This window comes from Eupeodes corollae, chromosome 3 (assembly GCF_945859685.1).
Source record: "Eupeodes corollae chromosome 3, idEupCoro1.1, whole genome shotgun sequence".
Classification (NCBI taxonomy): Eukaryota; Metazoa; Arthropoda; class Insecta; order Diptera; family Syrphidae; genus Eupeodes; species Eupeodes corollae.
The window spans coordinates 53,212,204-53,232,140 of NC_079149.1; the positions used below are offsets into that span (position 1 = coordinate 53,212,204).

At 30.3% G+C, this 19,937-nt stretch overlaps 1 protein-coding gene across 4 annotated transcripts in view; it reads right to left on the reverse strand.

Moving 5' to 3' along the window:
- LOC129952400 (myosin heavy chain, non-muscle) overlaps nt 1-19,937 on the reverse strand; it is a 108,918-nt gene that overhangs the window by 26,496 nt on the left and 62,485 nt on the right. For all 4 annotated transcript variants that reach the window (XM_056064960.1, XM_056064958.1, XM_056064956.1 and 1 more), the window contains exon 5: nt 12,006-12,127. In XM_056064960.1, coding sequence (XP_055920935.1) covers nt 12,006-12,127 — 122 coding nt within the window. The remainder of the gene's footprint in view (nt 1-12,005; nt 12,128-19,937) is intronic.

Sequence of the window (19,937 nt, forward strand, 5' to 3'; positions counted from 1 at the left end):
ACCTGTAATATCTTTGAATTTACGAAGCCATTTTATTAAATTCTGACTTAAGAATCAAATTCAAAAAAATGTCATCGAAAACAATTTTTTTTTGAATGTAAGTTGATTCTGTAGGAACTGTCAACTGCGACAGTTTAAGCTCCTGAACAAAACTTTTAAAAATAAAAATAACTCAAGCTTCTTTTTTTTAAGTACCTACGTACGTATTTACTTTTATAAGGTTTCTACAAAATTCAAAGGTTCCGTGAGTCAATATTTTTTTTTTTTTTTTTTTTTAGATAACTACTACCTTTAACGGAATTATAAATCACAATAGCACTTAAAAATTATCTTATCTCAAGAAGTTTTGTTCTTTGAACCAATGTTTTGTGTAGTGGCGAGCTTGTGACGTTATTATTTTTTTGAATCATCAGACCAAAAACGATTGTTTTTTTGATTAGGAACAATGATAATAATTATCAAAAACTTTAAACCAGGATCTGTATGCATTATGCATTTACTTTGAGCACTTTACGATTAGAAACGTAACCCTAGAAAACATATGAAAAGAGGTTTTAATTGAAATATTAATTTGGAAAGTGATCAATTGGTAACAACAAATAATACTATTTTTGAAAATTGGTAAAATTGACAGGAGATAGTTGATGATTTCCCGTGTTAAGTTTAGAAAATCGTTAAAGTTTTATAATTCAGTTTAATATTCCATACAAAAATTGTCAGTCTTTAATACTAAACAAATGGAATAAATCATAAAAAGAAGATTGTTTTATAGGAAAATCGTATTGCGATTTATTTACATACTACGGTTGTACATGTGAAAATAGCTAAAAGGCAAAGTTTAGATTATTAATAATTAATCAATAAATCAAGGTTGTATTTGTTGAATGCTTACAATAATTGTCCATTTCTGGATTGGATGATTGCCATCAAAGTGTTATAATAATTGAACACATAATACAGGTCCGTAGACTTTTCAAAATTACAAAATTCTGACTACTTCAACTAGAGGTGAAATCTGCTAAGTTGGTGATGATTATGCTATTTTTGATAGTGAAATGTGACTGAGATACGACTCACGCTGATAACTTTCCATTGGTGGTTATACGATTTTCAAAAGCTAAATTGTCATTTAAGGAATTTTTTAAAATTGAAGATTGATTGGTCAAGATAATCAGGAAGTTAAATAAATTAATGGTTAATTGACTTTTATAAACACATTTACAAAATATTAAAAACTTATGGAAATGAAAGAAGTTTCAATGGGCCATATTTATAGTTCTTTGACAAGTTCTGATTTTGTTTTTGCAACTAAACTCGAGGCGTGATAATTGGTGTGTAGGACTATCATGACAAAGGTCTTGGGTTCAACCCCTGCATGTTCCAACTAAAGTTTTTTTTTCAAGGGTACTGCCTCTTGGTAGAAATTGACAAATCTGTTTTAACCTACAGTGAATGCTATTGATCAAGCCTATCTAAACTTTTACGAATTCCGAAAAACTGTATCAAGAAATTCGTTCTTATTGCAAAATTATATGAGATTTGGCTCCCACAAATTCTCGATTGGGTCTGGAGGAGTTTGGATAACTTATGGACAGTTATACAGAAGCCACTCTCTTACAACATGCGCCTTGTGCTTCTGTTCGTTGTCCTGGTAAAGTTTGAAATTCCTTAAAATGCCCATTTTCTCAGCACTTTGCCTTAAAATCTTCTTAAGGATCCTCAAATAGTATTCCTTATTCAATATTTGGTCGATGAATACTAAATTTCCATTTTTTGCATTTAAATTCCCATGCCTCTTGGCGAAATGCATCCCCAAACCATGATGTGTCCGCCTCCATGCTTCACTCTTAGCTTTATGAATTGCTTTAATTTTTCTTACTATAAGCTTCTCTGGTTCGATCCTTCCTTTTTTTATACCTCCGAACAAGTTTTGGCTTTATGTCTAAAATGTCAGCAATTGTTTGTATGTTCACCTTTTTTATGGTGAAAAATAACAAGGTTTCTTTTTTCAAGGCTTGAATTTTTTCCTTTGCGCCCCATGAATAACTTTAAATAAAACCAAACGATCTTACACTAAATTGTTTTAAAAATGTATGCAAACATGTTGAACACTTTATGTTAACGGTACTCTTGAATAGACAAACTCCTTATCGGGGCAAATGTCAAACTCAGCAAAGAAAACAAAAAACCGAATATTAATGAAGCGTTTACATGTGTCCTTTTTGCGTTGTTCATCGATTATCTTAATGCAGTAAGTAATGAAAACTTTTGGAAATAATATACTAGAAAACACCAAAAGTATTTTTAAGAATGAAAACCGAATATAATTGACACTCATTGTACATAAAACGTCTTAAATAAACAAACTTTTTGAAAAAATTACATTGCCAGCTACTTTATTTGAAAATATTTGAAAAAATAAAAACAAAACAAAATTGAAATGTCAGTAGAAGTTTGAAATAAGTACACTTAAAAATTGATCAAGATTTTGTTATATTTTTTGGATGTTAGAAAGGGACTACTCAACTGAAGAATTGCGCTGCTTAACACGAATCGACCTTTTAAAACCGATATGAAGACAATTTCTATATGAGAGCTATCGATACGATAAAGATACTCCCAAGTTTAAACCTCCAAAATATTGAAGATAGAACTTTATTTGAGGTTTGACAATATTTGCAAGTCTCCAAGTCTTAACAGCAGCGCTAAGATGGGCAGAGAAATACCAAATTTACTGGAACTGACATTGAAACAAAAAATATCCGTCATAGTAAACATTTTTCGAATATTATTTATTGTTGTGTTTTGTTATGTTGGCAGCAATTGAAAGAACAATTAAAAATTGAATTTAGCACGTTATCACATGTTTTTGTTGTTGCCTTTTTATGCCCTTTATTGCTGAGTAAGGTATGGTAAGTAAGATATAAGGGCCGAATCCATTATTGTTTAATTGAAAAAAGGAGTATAATCTTTGTGAAAAACTTCTTCAGGTGTTCCTCAAGGATGCATCTTGAGCCCTCTTTTATTTGCCTTGTTTATAGATGATGTTTCATCCATTCTACCTAGAGGTGTTGTGCATGTGGGGAATTTATGTATGCAATGTGCGTTGTCTTACGAGTTAAACATCAACAAAGAAACGGTTCGGAAGATGTTACACGAGAATTTGAATATGCGAAAGATCTGCGCAAAGATGGTTCCTAAGGTTCTCACCCATTCTCGTTCGTTGGGCAAGAGTTTTTGGCAAACCACCCTATAGCCCCGAAATTGCTCCCCGCGACTTTTTTCTATTCCTCAAGATGAAGTCGCAAGGGAACTCATCATGGTGGCGTACAGAAGGTACAAGAAGCTCTAAACGTGGTACTAAACGGGCTAACTTCGGAGGACTACCAAGGGTGCTTCCAATCATGGGAGAAACGTTGAAATCGTTGTTTAGAGTTAAAGGGAGATTATAGTGAAGGTCGATAGTAAAATTTTGCCTAAAACTTCATTTTCTTGTTTTTTATTGACAAATTCCCGGAACTTAATTGCCACACATCGTATCATATTGATTCATATGTATATGTTTAAATTAATTTACATTTATTTATATAATGTCATTTCCGGCAGATGGCAAATATGCCAAGAACGTTATCTTAATACAAATTGAATATTATTTTAAAGATAAGATGAAAATAAAGAATAATAATAATAGTGCACAAGGTAAGACTCCAAATTAAATTTCGCAATTGTTGAAATGTTTAAGGACCCTCAATTAAAAATAAAACTCGGAAGTCCTATCTCTCAAAAACGTCTGCGCGTGTTGATAGGACCATCATCCTGTATCATCATGACCCAAATCAATGAAGAATTCAACTTAAACATTTCGAGAAGGCTCAAATATTTTGAACCCAGCTAAGGAAATATGTACACTTTTGGAAAAAAGTTATATGGACCGATGAAACATAAGCCGCATCGGACCTGATGGAAAAACGTTCTTATATCGCTCTGGAAGTCAAGCCTACAACCCGAAGTATCCTTTGAAGACGGTCAAACATGGGAGACGTAGCCTAATGGTTTGGAGAGCGTTTTCTTGGTTTGGTGTAGGTCCGTTGATAAGAATAAATGGGACGATGGATAAATGTTCATATTTGAACATATTGAGAAACAATATGGAACCATTTACATTTGAGTCAATGTCATGTTTACTGGATTTTTATACAATGACCCAAATCATGCAGCTAAAATCCTGAAGGAGTGGCTTAAAAATGAATCCATCAACGTTTTGACTTGGGCGGTGTAAAGTCCAGATCTTAACCCTATAGAAAATCCATGGAATGATGTTAACCCTAAAAAGATAACCATATTTCATAGACCATAAGTGATACACATGATTTATACGTCAATTCAACGTAGGTTACCTTTCTAGGGTTAAGGTTAAAATCCTGCATCAATTCAGAGGAACTTTGGATTTGAATTCAAAAATTGGTGGAAAGTTTACCTCGAAGATGTGAGGCAACGTTAAAAAATGTAATAAATTGGAATGTGTCCTTTTGTACACTGTATATTAGTATATTTAGTTATTTTATTTATAAATACATGTAATTGTACAGTGGCTCCCAGCCAAAATGATGCACTCAATTTCTTTACTGAAACATTTAAATAAATAGGGAACCACTTCGAAATGAAAAGAAGTTTGTTTAATTGGTGGTTTTAACAAAAAATAAAGAGCTTATACATTTTTAATAGCTTAACCAGTTATATTTCATTTTTTGTTTAGAAACAATGTCTCAGCTAAAATGATGTGTTGTGTTAAGTTCCATAAAAAAAAGCTGTTTTAGCAGTGGAAAAAAGTCGTAAAATTTTCTTAGTATTTCGTCAGATAACCCTTTTTGCTTAAGCACTGACTCAAGTCTCTTTGACATTGATTTAACAAGCTTTGAGGTGCATTCGGATATTATGCCCCATTTTTCCAAAAGTGCCTTTTTAAATCTTCCTTTGACGAATTCGCATGTTTTCGAATTTCGCGCTCCAGCTTCGACCATAAATTTTCGATGGCATTTAAGTCTGGCGACTAGGCAGGCGGTTGCATGACATGAGGGCAGTTCCAGATTAACCAAGTTTGCACAATTCCAGACTTATGTTTAGGGTCGTTATCTTGATATAGTCGAAAACTGTCCTTGATGTTGAGTTTTTCAGCACTTTGCAACAAGTTTTGCTTCAAAATATCTAGATACATGTTTTTGTCCATATTACCTTTGATAAAAACCAGGTTTCCTTCGCCAGCAGAAGACATACAGCCCCACATCATAACATGCCGTCTACCGTGTTTCACTGTCATACGTAAATTCTTCGGCTGAAGCTCCGTATTTGGCTGCCTTCAAACGTACCCCTTACCATTCGATCCGTGAAGATTAAATTTACTTTTATCAGTAAATATTACGGTATTTCATAAAAATTCGTCCATGTTAAGATGCTCACGAGCAAATTTGATTCTTTCTATTTTGTTTTTACTTTTTTCGGGCACTCCTTCCATTAAAATCGGCATATCTTAAGATCCGGCGTATTGTCTCAGCGCCGCACTTTTTATATCTGCTTCTTGGGCTAATTTTGGTGCACTTAATGTAGGATCTTCCTTCACAATCCATCGGCAATCACTATCGGAAAATATTTTATTTGGAGCTTCTTTTGCCTTACTGACCACTCAATTTCCACGGACATAACGTTCAATTATATGTTGCAGTTGAAGAACTAATTTTTACCATTTCTGCAATTTTTAGTTGGCTTTTCCCATCTTTAAATTGTTTAATTATTAGTTGGCAGGTTTCAGTACTCGTATGGCATCCCATTTCGAAAACACAAATTCAAAATATTTAATTATGCGATTGAAAAACGAATAAAATTGAAAAAGAGCTGCTACTTCAATTTCTGAAACATTTTTTCTAAAGAAAATAATTATTATGACTGGTTAAGCTATTAAAAATTTATAATTTCTTTATTTTTTATTATTTATTTGAAACCATCATTGGAATAAACTTAATAAATAATATAACGTATGGTTTTCTTTTCATTTTCAAGCGGTTCCCTTGTTATTTAAGTTTTTCAGCAAAGAAATTGAGTGCATCATTTTGGCTGGGAGCCACTGTATTTTATTACAACTTTTGTGGAACTTCTCAAACAACACTCAGCAGAATAGTTTCAAGGATTTTATATTTTCCCTCTATAAGTCGGTTTTCCATAGGCATAGGGTCAAGTAAAATTTCACTAGAATTGCATATCTAACTAAAAAGAGGCTGCAAAGTTCTTTATGAATAGCAGCTCTGTCCATCATGGATGTTAAATTAAACCTCTAGTTCAATTAGACTCGGGTTTTAATTAAAATATGATTATGAATATGCTCCAACATAGGTATGGTCTCTTGCTTTCAAGATATTTAAGCCTAAAATCAATATTTTTAACATTTAGTATTAGTTTTCTTTCAAGATTTTTAACTTCTATTTAATAAGTCAAAAAATGATGATGTTTTGTGTGTCCAACACACAAATGAGGTGTTCTAAAATTTAAAACATGTAATTTTTGTGAGTCACAAAAAAAAAGTACACAAAAAAAAAAACAATCTTCAAAAACCTGCTTTTATTTCCAGGCTCCAGGGTCAAACTTATGACGAAAAAAGTACATCTCAATATCTACTAAATAGCCTTTAAACAGTGCTTCAAGATCCCACTTGACGAATGTACATCACATCTTAGCGCTATGTTGGTAGATGTGTATTTATAAGAACATGTACCACAACCAAAAGAAAATCATATCAATAAATCAATTTCGAAATATGTACTTCAAAGATAAATTATAATTTATGCGTGACAAATTGACATGGCAAAAGATAATAATCTTCAATTTAAATGCAATTATAAAGCAAAAAGAAAACTATCTATATTCTATATATTCCTATATTCACATTCGATAACGATGCAGAAATGTTAAGTGCATTCTAAAGTGTATTTTATAAACACAAAAAAACAAATAGTAATAACTCCATCTATACTCTGATTGCCACATCGATAGAAGATGAATCATGCCCACGTTTTGTTTCCCATTTAAGGAAGCATTTATACAAAAACAAACAACCTCGTTAAATAAAGTCGAGATGAAAATCGAAATAAGATACAAACATAGACATTGAAGCTTGTTCTGTAAATTATAGAGAATCTCTATTGAAAAACTTATTAACACTAATTAACATCAAACATCAATATGGAAGCAGAAGTTCTTTAAACAAACAGCAATAAATTAATGATGTACAAGCAGACGTATAGTCTTCCATCAATAAGCCACCATTACCCCCGAAAAATATGAAATTTCTTCTCACGCGACAAATTTGGAATTTTGATATAGAAAAGCTTAATAATGGTTTTGAAAAAAAAAATATATATGAAGGCATGATTTCGATATTATTGAGATGATCATATTTGGAACAAAAGTCTATAAAACAAATTTTTGTTACAAAATAAATAATTTCAATTTTTTGTCTCTCTCTCTTTTTTTCCATCGCAGTAATTTGTTCACTTGCCATAAAGTTATTTCAAAATCTTACAGAAGCCAATGTAATGATTTTATGCGATATAATGCACAGCACACATAATTTTTGCTGCGAAGGCTTACCAATTATTCTAAAGGGTGTTAAATTTTTTAAGTTGAAGCTTTGAATTCTAAAAAACATTGGCGCAAAATTTTAAACGATTTACTTAAAAATGTTAAAGCCATTTTTAGCAATTTACTAAGCTTAAAAGTTAATTTATCCAATTTTAGAGGATTCTAACGTCTTACTATTTTTTAGCAATTTACGGAATAGCTATTTTTAATTTATACCAATTTTCTAAATCCATATGGCATTTGTTCAACTATTCTTATAAGAGCTGTGGATGGAATGGTCCAATCAAAATTTAGGAATTCAAATTAATAGGTCCGTTTAAGCGTATTTGCTTTGTTTATTTTCACGAACTGTCACTTTTAGACATGTTTTGGATGTTTGTTTTTTTAACAAAATGCAATTAGCAATTTACTAGTTTTTAAAACGAAACGAAAGATTTAAAATTTTGGAGTCCTTTAGTAAATTATTAAACCTTTAACATATTTGCTTTGTTTATTTTCACGAACTGTCACTTTTTAGAAATGTTTGGATGCTCGTTTTTTTTAATAGAATGCAATTGGGAATTCACTAGTTTGCAAAACGAACGAAAGATTTAAAATTTTGGAGTCCCTTAGTAAATTATTAAACCTTTAACACATTTGCTTTGTTTATTTTCACGAACTGTCACTTTTTAGACATGTTGGGATGCTCGTTTTTTTTTTAATAAAATGCAATAAGGAATTTACTAGTTTGCAAACCGAACGAAAAATTTAAAATTTTGGAGTCCCTTAGTAAATTATTAAACCTTTAACATATTTGCTTTGTTTATTTTCACGAACTGTCACTTTTTAGACATGTTCAGATGCTGTTTATTTTTTTTTTAAATGCAATAAGCAATTTACTAGTTTGCAAAGATTTAAAATTTTGTAGTGCCTTAGTAAATTATTAAACCTTTAACATATTTGCTTCGTTTATTTTCACGAACTGTCACTTTTTAGACATGTTTAGCATAAGCAATTTAATAGTTTGCAAACCGAAATGAAAGATTTCAAATTTTGTAGCCCATTAGTAAATTATTAAACCTTTAATATATTTACTTTGTTTATTTTCACGAATTGTCACTTTTTAGACATGTTCAGATGCTGTTTATTTGGATGCTCGTTTATTTTTTAATAAAATGCAATTAGGAATTTAATAGTTTGCAAACCGAACGAAAGATTTAAAATTTTGGAGTCCCTTAGTAAACTATTTAACCTTTAACATATTTGCTTTGTTTATTTTCGCGAACTGTGACTTTTTAGACATGTTTGGATACTCGTTTTTATTTTTTAATAAAATGTAGTTAGGAATTTAATAGTTTGCAAACCGAACGAAAGATTTAAAATTTTGGATTCAATTAGTAAATTATTAAACCTTTAACAATAGATTGTTTAAAATTTTGGTAATGAATTGAAAATTAAGATCAAAAGTTAAAAATCTGAGCCACTTTCGAAGAGGTATGTATTTGTCATTCAACAAATTACAAACACCTAAACAAAATTGGCGCAAGATTTTGTTCTTGGAAATCTAATTGGACCTTTCCAGTAAGTTTTTTAAATTTAAAATTTCACCTCACAATTACTATCACGTGAATTTTTCGAGATATGTATTATAAACACATATATAACGCTTTTTGAGGCAATTCTAATTCATGAAGCAGCTTTTTTTTCAATAAAATTCGTTCTAGTTTTTCAAATCTATATTCGATATTCAGTTGAAAAATTTGTCGTATTTCATAAAATTTTCGAAAAATCTTAACAATTTATAAGTTTTTTCCTGATTTACAAAAATTTTTATGAAATGCTAAATGAATTGTACTTAATCGTTTTTGAAAAGAAAAGGACTAAACCGGTTTTTAAAATAAGTTTTGTTCATGGAACGAAACCATCATATTAACAATTTTAGTACCCGTGTTTTGTTGGAAAATCTATTAATAGTATAGTAGGATTTTACACGAATGACAAAGACAATATCCGCAGTATCAATACTATCGATAAAAGTTAAAATAGAACTTTACTACGGATGGGTTTTTGACATTTATACGAGTCTCGAATGGATCTTATGTGATTTTGTTCTCAAATGTTGGTACGATTGATATTGCATTTATATCTCGATGGCTGTGTTCGTTGAGTAGTTGTGCATTTGGAATCATGTGTTTTCTATTGGGGAAAAAATCAATCTGTTACTGTTGATATTATTTAGTTTTGTTAATCAAAATGGACTAACTGGGCTTATTTTGCAAGAATAGAGAAGATAATTAAGTTTTGCTGCGATCCCCGACCGCAATCGAGTCGAATTAAGCTTATTTCAACACGATTCAGGCATATAAAGGATTGAGCTTCAAGCGCGCTTCAACACCACATGTTAATGTAGTAGTCTACGAACAAACTACCTCCTTGAACCAATTGTTAACTTTTTTTTATAGAATCTCAATTTCCAAATGTTTTCTTAACATTTCATCCTGAAAATTGTTAATTTTATTAGTTTAAGTTAGTTTTTTTTTTTGCTGAAGTTAATTTTAACTTTTGGTTTTCGCAAAACTTTCTTTCATTTGGATTTTTTTATTATTCTGACAGATCTTCTTTCAGTTGTACTAATTTTTGAATACAAAAAACTGGCTACTTCCGATGGGTTTTCTTGGGAATTTTCTACTATACTATTTATAGAATGCCAAAAAAAACACTGGTATTAAATCAAGTTTTTGATATATATTAAAAACAAACATTAAAAAGGAGTATTTTTGAAACCTGATCGAATAACTTAAATTAAAGTTTAGATTCGAAATCAGCACTACAAATTAAGTCAAAAATTATGCAAGTAGAGCCAAATAAAGATTCGTAACTAGTGAAAATTTCCAGGAACTAAGTAAGATACTAAAATGATGTAAGCAGTGTCTAGATGACAAAGATTTGTTCTTTGCAAAGTCATCATACAATTTATTGTTAACTGATATGTTGTGCTGTAACTTAGCCTTAGAAACCATGTTTTTGGCTGATCTTGGCATTTTTAAAGTTGCATATTTTAAAAACCTGTTGTGATCGAAATTTTAAGGTGAGATTCGATTTTAGGACATCTTTGTACTTCATAAAATTATTGTTTCGTTCATGTTACGAAAAAAAACTATATTTTGCTAACCAATGTAACTTAAGTTCATAAGCTGTAGAAGGATCACATTCGCATTCACATTTCACTGTGTTTGCCGAGTTAAGTTAATTTCTGGCATAGAGCTTAGATTGATTTTTTCTTACAAAGCACAGAGTAAAATTTGTAAATTTCCACCGACATTTATGTGCATGGAAAAAAACACCCTTTTAACCTAAAGATATGTATCTACTTCATGCCGACAACAACACGACGAGGGTTACAAAGCACAAATTGTGTATGGTTAAACATACATATTCATGAAGTCAATCGATCTAGAGTAAGTTTGTGGGCTAGATACTAGAGTATTGATATTATTAAGTATAGAAGACGCAGCTCAATTGGAGCGAAGCAAAAATACAAGAAGAAAAATACAAAATAAAATTTGAAAAAAAGGCGAGGAATTGACAATAATATTAATGGATTTGTTTGAAACCTGTTTCAAACGTAGGTTGATGTTTATTGTGTTTTTTGTTGTTGTCTTGATAAAATTTAAACTGAATTTTTTTACAAAATAAAATCGGAAATCTTCAGAATGAGATCAAGCTTGTAAAATATGCATGATTTCTTCAGATTAGATAAAATTATATTATTTTTTATAATATAGGTTAATCAACAAAATAAAAAAATGACCATTTTAGGGAGTGAAAAACGCCTTCTTCATTAAATAAACGACCTTTATTGTGTGTTTTTTTTTTAATTGGATGTATTCAAACCATTTAATTAATATGACGTTTGCAGTCGAAATAAAGCATCAACTTGATGTATGTATGTAGGTGGTTTCGAAAACTACATGATGAAGGGTATTTATAATTTCCTTTTTTCATTAAGTAATTTACAAATTGTTAACGTAGGCGAATTATAATTATGATCATAGAATAATGAATTCGCGGCTGATATATGTATGCATGCTTCTTTTTATAAAAAAAAATAACATTAAACAAATGCCAACTTAAAAAGAAAAACAGAACTAGAGGATTGACATTTTTTTTAAACATTAATCTTTTTTTTCTCAGTTGAATGTTTTCATTTTCGTAATGCATACAAATTAAGAAAACAGAATTGCTTTTATAACCGCCTCCTCCTTAAAAGGTTTACGGTTGAACGGAAACGAGGACTTTTAACTTTACTATTTTAATTATAGCTTTTACTTTAATTTGTATCTTAAACGTCATTCCTAAAAATGTAATCTTTTTTAAAATAGAAGATTTTCACTTACCGCTCCAGAACCTTTCGGTTTTGATGCAGCCACATAGGCCAAATACTGAATGACTTTTTTTGTATTCTCAGTTTTACCAGCACCGGATTCTCCCGTACACAGGATCGACTGATCTTCACGATCTATAAATATATAAAAGATAATTTTGTTTAAATAATGTTGTTTTATAAATACATACTAGATTATTATAATTTAACTCACGAACAATTTTAAACAACCTATTGTTAAAGGTTTAATAATTACTAGTCAGCAATTTGCATAATATTTAACAATTTATTGAGGGACTACAAAATTTTAAACTTTTCTTTTCGTTTTCCAAACTAGTTAATTGAAAATTGCATTCTATTAAAAAAACAAGCATACAAACATACTCAAAAGTGACAGTTCGTGAAAAAAAAACAAAGCAAGCAATACGCTTAAACGGACCTATTATTTGGAACTGTTGATTGGACTGTTCCATCCACTGCTCTCATAAGAATAATTGTATAGATGTCATATGGATTTAGAAAATTGCAAAGTTATTTAAACTTCAGCAAATTGTTAAGAGATAGTAAGATTTTAAAATATTTTAAAATTAGGTAAATCATTTTTTTGGCTTTGACATTCAACTAAATCGTTTAAAATTTTGCGCCACTGTAATTTGGGTTTATGGCTTTGATTTTGACATTTTTTTTTAATTGAATCAAACTCAGCGAAATCCAAACATAATATAGTCAGGATCATTGCCACATGAACTGAACAAAATTCTGGTCTATAGGCAAACAAGTGGAAGATATGATTATTTCTCGCACTTTAGGGAAACAGCAAGGAATTCTAGATTTATTGTCATGGTTCATTTCCACATATCATAATAAGAATTCAATCGATTGGAAATATAATCTTAGATGACATTAAGGACTTACTCAAATGAGGATCAACGATTTGATCTCGTTCAATAACTTATCGCTTTTCATCTATAAGTGGAATGAGTTATGCTATAAAACGGAACAGCGCCAATTATGACACGATCAACTATTCTGAATGGATTTATTTTGATTGGAGAATTTTAAAGTCGCTGCAGATAAGAGAATCTCTAAAGCACAAGCTGTCATTAAAATGGATAACTCATGCTGTAAACCTCGACCACAAAAATGTAGCCCAGAAAGAAACATTGGTGTTAAAAAATATTTTTAAAGTTAATGTTTCATTTTTAATCGTCCATATCCCAAAAATAAGTAGATGGTTTTTTACTATATCAATTTAAAAAAAGTGACAATTTTGCTAAATTTAAAACCACGTAGTGTCTCTACCTAAGCTTTAAGCACTTTGCTAAATCTATATGACATCTGTCAATTAATCTTATAAGACCAGTGGATAGAAATGTCGATTTTACACTTCTACAGTTTGGAAACCCAAATTATGGGACTGTTTACGTTTGTTTTCTTTGTTTTTTTTTTTTGCACAAGATGTCACTATTTAGAAACGTTTGGATACCGATTTTTAAATTTAGCGATGTAAAAGTTAGTAAACGAAAAGAAAGGTGTAAAATTTTGGAGTCGCTTAGTAAATTGATAAATATTTACTTAGTAAAATGTTAATCCCTTAACAATAGGTTGTTTAAAATATCGTAACATTTACTTTAAACTTATTTCATCTTACAAAAAATATTTTTAACATTCAATAAAATTTGGAAAAAAAAATCCGGAAGGCACTTTTTTCGTAAAAATTAAAATCTACAATGCTACGAAAAATCACCTTTGAATTCAAAATGATTTCATTCTGTGGTAAAGTTTGTTGTTAAAGTGAGATAAAGGTCTTAGATCAGCTTTTTTTATATAAGAAATAAAAACTTCCAAAAAATGCTACTAAAATTGATTAAAATTAGTTTTCAACAAAAAATCTAGGGAGCATTAAAAGATTTTGAACCCAACCTTAGTTATTCATATGCAAAATATTGTTGCTAACTTTTAGTTGATTTTTTTTTTTAGCAAAATTTAATTGAAAACTTTATAAAAACAACAAAAAAAACCGTTAAGAAATGATTTTTGAATAAAGTATTAGGAGAACACTGAAAGATATTGACAAAATGTTGTTTATAATATTTCTCTTAAAGTTTTAGACAAATCTACAGACGAAATGGGAAGTTATCAGCTCGACTCGCATCTTAGTCTCTTTTTTATTTGGGTAATGTGTTGAGTAAACTTAGCTGCGATAACTTTTCTTACTGCAGCTACAATTTGACATTGTAAGCTTTTATACTACTTTCACACATTTTAACTTTGACAGTGTCCAATGCTGCAGTTGCAGATAGACCATTGTGTTCAGTCAGTTGAGTAATTTTAGGCGCCAGTTATAGCTATCATTGGTTTTCATCATTGAAAACAAACATTGGAATTTTTTTGACAGGTCGTTTATAGCAATCATTTAAAAATTCTGTGATTGAAAAAAATTTCCTGATTGAAATCCAACGACAAATTTTTACTGACAAAAATCTGTCATTGGAATTGTGTGAAATTGGAACAAAAATCAGTGGAACGATTCGTTTCACTTTTGAACATAAAATTATCAGCTGTTCATGAAAATGAGATATGCATTTTTAAAGAAAAATAAATGTGCAGTTACGTTTTATTTCTAAAAAAAAAAAATGTGGGTAATTTCCGATCGATCAATACATAATTTTCCTTTCTAATCAAAGGGAAACACCATCAAATATCAATTCAAAAATTTTCCGGATCGATTTTAATGGCGTTTTATTAAAGAAAGATTATATGTTAAAATTTTACATCGAACTTTACATTGCTTTTGGCAATTTTTTGACACTTTCAAATTACCTCAGATTGTTTAACTGTCCTGAGATTTATTTTTAAATTTAAATCAAAATATTTTCAAGTTTTTAGCTGGAGTCAAGATTTTATTATCTAGTCGCGGCATAAATTCTGTTCAAAACTTTAAGACCTTGTTGCACAGAACTAAATATGGACACTAGTATTCAATGCAATGAATAAATGTCAATTTGGCTTCAGTTTCGTTTTTTTTTTTAATAAGAAGAAAATAGAATCACAATAATCAGCCTTATTATCATAGGCCCCGTCGTAATAAATTCGTAGTAGGAAAAAAAAACGAAAAAAGGTATCATTGCTCCGGTCGTATTATAAAAAGTGGTATCACTAGCCCCGAATGAAAAGGAAGTTTGACAGTTTTTTCTACGAACAGTTATTTTGATCGGAGTTTTGAAAACGAAAAAAAAAATATTTAGCGTTCGAAGATAAATTAAATAAAAATAAAATATATGAAAAGAATCAAGTAAGTTTTACTATTGCTTTAATGTGAAAGGGCTTACCTATAAGGGCTAATAAAGTTATCACAAATAAAATTCAGTTCCAAAGGCTTTATGAAATGCTTCAAGAAAAACCTGAAAAAGTGAATTCCTTTTGCGAAGCAGTAAAAACAGAGTTAAATAGCCTAGGCCCACCTTCTGAAGGATTTACTTTTCTTAGATTGCTCCAAAATTTTTTATAATTAAATTCAATTCTTAGGTGTGGTTAGATTGGAAGGCATACATCAAGAGAAAAATGGTTGAGAACAAAAATGAATGCAAAGCTACAGGTGGCGGAGGAAACAGAATGCATTCTTTTAGCAGCCTCGAAGAAGGTGTCATTAAGTCTGACTGACCTTGAAACTTCGAGGGGAGGAATAAAAGATACCCAATCTTTTGGATTAGAAAATTCATTCGAGCTTTTAGAATCTAATGAACCTTGTGAAGAGAACCAAAATACGAGATTAAATGGATTCTTCTATAGGGTTCTGGTAAGATAAACAAAGCCAAGACAACACAATGTTAATGTTAATATCGTAGGTTTTAGAGAAGCTTAAGATTAGCTCTTGGGAAGTCCATATTTTAATCATTAAGATTGTTTTTTAAATTCTTGGGATAGAGTTAATGGAAGTAGTGTTAAAAATGTCACCAGAAACGTTGCGTGCAACTAAAGTTCGAAGAACACAACATTTAATGGCTGCCTTAAAAGCTAAGGTCGGTTAACTTCCCATAGGAAGTTATTGTAATGGGTCCGATTTGTAGGATTAAAAATGTTGACATTTCTCGACGTTTTAAGGTCCCTAGAGTCGAAATAAAAGATTTTAAGAAAGATGTCTGTGCGTGCGTGTGTACGTACGTTCGCGACGTTTTTTTCGTCGTCCATAGCTCAAGAATCAGAAGAGATATCGTCTTCAAATAAATTGTGTTATATAGATAATAATGCAGAAAGATGCAGAAAGGGCTCTCAAGCAAATTGCGTGGGTGTTTTTTTTACCATAGCAGTTTAAAAAAAGGTGAATATTTTTTTTTAAGTTGGTAAAAATTGATTTTCGACTCAAATATCTTTTCAAAAATTCGAGTTTATGGCTTCCAATTAATTTTATCTTATAAGAAATATTGTTTTCAATATTCGGTTAAATTTTGAGAAAAATTAAAAACCTAAAAAAATTTAACAAAAGTTGGTAAAAATTGATTTTCGACTCAAATATTTTTTCAAAAATTCGAGTTTATGGCTTGCAATTAATTTTATCGTATAAGAAATATTGTTTTCAATATTCGGTAATATTTTGAGAAAAATCAAATTGACAGTTTTTTTTAGAAAAAATCAAAACCTAAAAAAAATTTACCAAAAGTTGGTAAAAATTGATTTTCGCCTCAAATATCTTTTCAAAACTTTGATATATTGGCTGTAATCTAATTTTATCTTTTAAAAAGTATTGTTTTCAACTTTCATACAAATTTTGAGAAAAATCGAAATGACAGTTTTTTTTACCAAAAATAAAAACTTAAAACAAAATTTAACAAAAGTTGGTAAAAACTGATTTTTATCTCAAATATCTTTTCAAAACTTTGGGATTATGGCTTCCAAGTAGTTTTTGATTTTAAGAAATATTGTTTTCAACATTCGTTCAAATTTTGAGACAAATCGAATTGACAGTTTTTTTTTACAAAAAATTTAACAAAAGTTGGTAAAAACTGATTTTCGACTTAAATATCTTTTCTAAGCTTTGAAATATTGGTTTTAAACTACTTTTATCTATTAAAAATATTGTTGCCAACATTCATTGAAATTTTGAGCAAAATACAATCGACAGTTTTTTTTTACAAAAAATAAAAACCTAAAAAAAAAACAATACCAAAACTTTGTTGAAATTTTAGAAAAGTTGGTAAACATTGATTTTCGAATAAATAGCTTTTCAAAAATTAAAAATATGGTCTTCAAACTTTTTTTTATTTCACAGAAAGTATTTGTTTCGATATTCAGTAGTTTTTTTTTATAAAAATCCAACAGGCTGGTAAAAAATTGATGCTCGGTTCTTGATATCTCTCAAATTAATTTCAATTATCCAATTTGTAAAAATTTAAGAAATGCTAATAAAATTGGTAAAAATAAGTGTTCGACTAAAAATCTATTTAAAAAACTAAATTTTCAAACTAAACTATTTCTTTTTATGCTAAATATTGTTTAATTCAACTGAAAACTTTTTAAACCCAAGACGAAAACCTAAAAACTTGTCAGCAAGACAAATCGACAGTCGGGATGGGAAGTTATCAGTTTGGGTCGCATCCCAGCCTCTTTTTTTAAGTTGATTGTGGGCTTGTAACAGAACTTATAACACGACTAGGTACTGTATTTTTATAGCTATTTTATATTGTATTGTTCTGAAAAAAAAAATGCAAAAAGAGTTATCGATTTCTTATTGATGTTTAGAAATGTCTATAAATATGTATCTATGAATGTAGATACAATCAAAACACCTATCATGAGTCATATTCAGTAAAAATTTGAAATTTACATATCAAATTTCATTTATGGCTATGGAATCAACGTATGAACGTATTTACATTTAATTGATAAGACAACGCGACGATCGATGCTTGTTTGAATAAAAAATCATCAAATATGGTAAAAAGACGAACGTGATCAATCGATGGCATATTTACGGGCACAATAATGTAAACCTATATACAGGCAATATCCAAGTCGGCACCATCGCCCGCCTGGCCCGGTCCGGAGCGGTGCGACGTTCAATAAATCGATTGTTCGTGTCTTTGAAATATGAATATCTATTTGATATCGTTAAACAAAATAAATATTAAAAGCTTCATAACTACATATGCAAGTTGGTGCAGATAAAATTAAATGCCAAAAGAAGCCGAAGACCTGCGAGCTGCGAGTGGAAACCAGAGACAAACCTCATGCAGTCGTACTTGTGGTTTGTTTGTAAAAAAAAGAAGATGAAAATACAAAAATAAAAAATAAAAACATGTGTGTGCTAGATGGAAGTAGGTAAAGATCTTTATTTGATTACGCATTCGAATTAAAACATAACTTATTGCGTAAAAGTTTTAGAAAAAAAAACCGAAGCTACACTAATTGAAGGCATATAGTTTACCTATACACACTTTATACCGCAAATTTTCGCAGATAGTGCAAAATGCTAGGCAATAAAGGGAAATTAACACCAAAGTTACAAAGTTCAAAGTTATATTTGAGTTTCATTTAACAGTTTTGCGTTGTAACTTATAGTTGGTTGTTTTTATTATTACGATTATTGCAAAAACCTAGTGACCTCATTTTCAAACTCAAATCCAGATGGCTGGCAATCGAAATGTGAAATCTGTGACTTTGTTCGAATTTTCATTGCAGCTTTTGGTATAAACAAAACAACAGTGTAGAGGAATAATAATTTAGTTGTAAACTGCTATTTTTATGGTAGTTTCAATATAGTCTTCTGACCTTTTTTGGTGTTTATTGCATTATCAATTTTTATTTTTTTTTCAAAAAGTTCACTAATCAATATCGTATATGGGAATATTAGTCTTTACATTACATTTGATGCATCATTTTCATTCATGTCCTTGTTAGTTACTTCAGAACAAAACTTTTTAAATCAAATTTGACAAGTAAGTGTGACAGATACAACGTCTAAACAACACTTTATAAATTCGGTGTATGTCATTACAAAAACAAGTATTCAGTGCGTTTTCAAAGGTTTACAGGTGACTTTTATGGCTGAATCACAAACACGATTCAGCTTCGTCTGCGTTACGGTGGGCCTGTGTCGAGGTTGCTTTGAATGACATTTCAATTATTTCATCCCTCCAAAGAGCAAATATTTTGTTTTTTTGACATTTTTTTACAGCTATTGAGCTGTCAGACAAAGCAAATGTTCAGATAATTGAACTAGAGCTTCCGCTTGGAGTCACATTACGTTAAATTACGTTCTTTTCCTTACGATTGTCAAACGAAACGTAAGGTCGAAGCTCCATTGTGATAGCATGCATTGAATTCCTATGGCTGAACTCGTAAACGTCAGGCGAAGCCGAAGCTGAAGCTTGTTTGTGTTTCAGCCATTACTGTGGGCCTGCTTTGAGGTTGCTTTGAATGACATTTCAATTATTTCATCCCTCCAAAGAGCAAATATTTTGTTTGTTGACATTTGTTTACAGCTGTTGAACTGTCAAACAAAGCAAATGTTCAGATAATTGAACTAGATATTCCGTTTGGTGTCACATGACGTTACATTACGTTTTTTTCCTTACAATTGTCAAACGAAACGTGAGGCGGAAGCTACATTGTGATAGCATGCACTGAATTTCTATGTCTGAACTTGTAAACATCAAATGAAGCCGACGCTGAAGCGTGTTTTGTGATTCAGCCATTAGAGACATTAAGTTACTCTTAGTTTTTGAATATAAAATTCTATAGCCACTACACATATTTGGCTCTCAGATTTTTTTGCGTTCAACGCTTGATTGCATCTAAAGGGCCTATCACATGAGAGTGAGCAACGAATGGACGAACAAACGTGATTTAACACAGTTCAAAAAGTCAATGTCAAACAAAAACAAATTTAAATTATAAGAAACCAATTGACACTTGTGTTAGGATAATAAAATTTGAATTTTGTTCT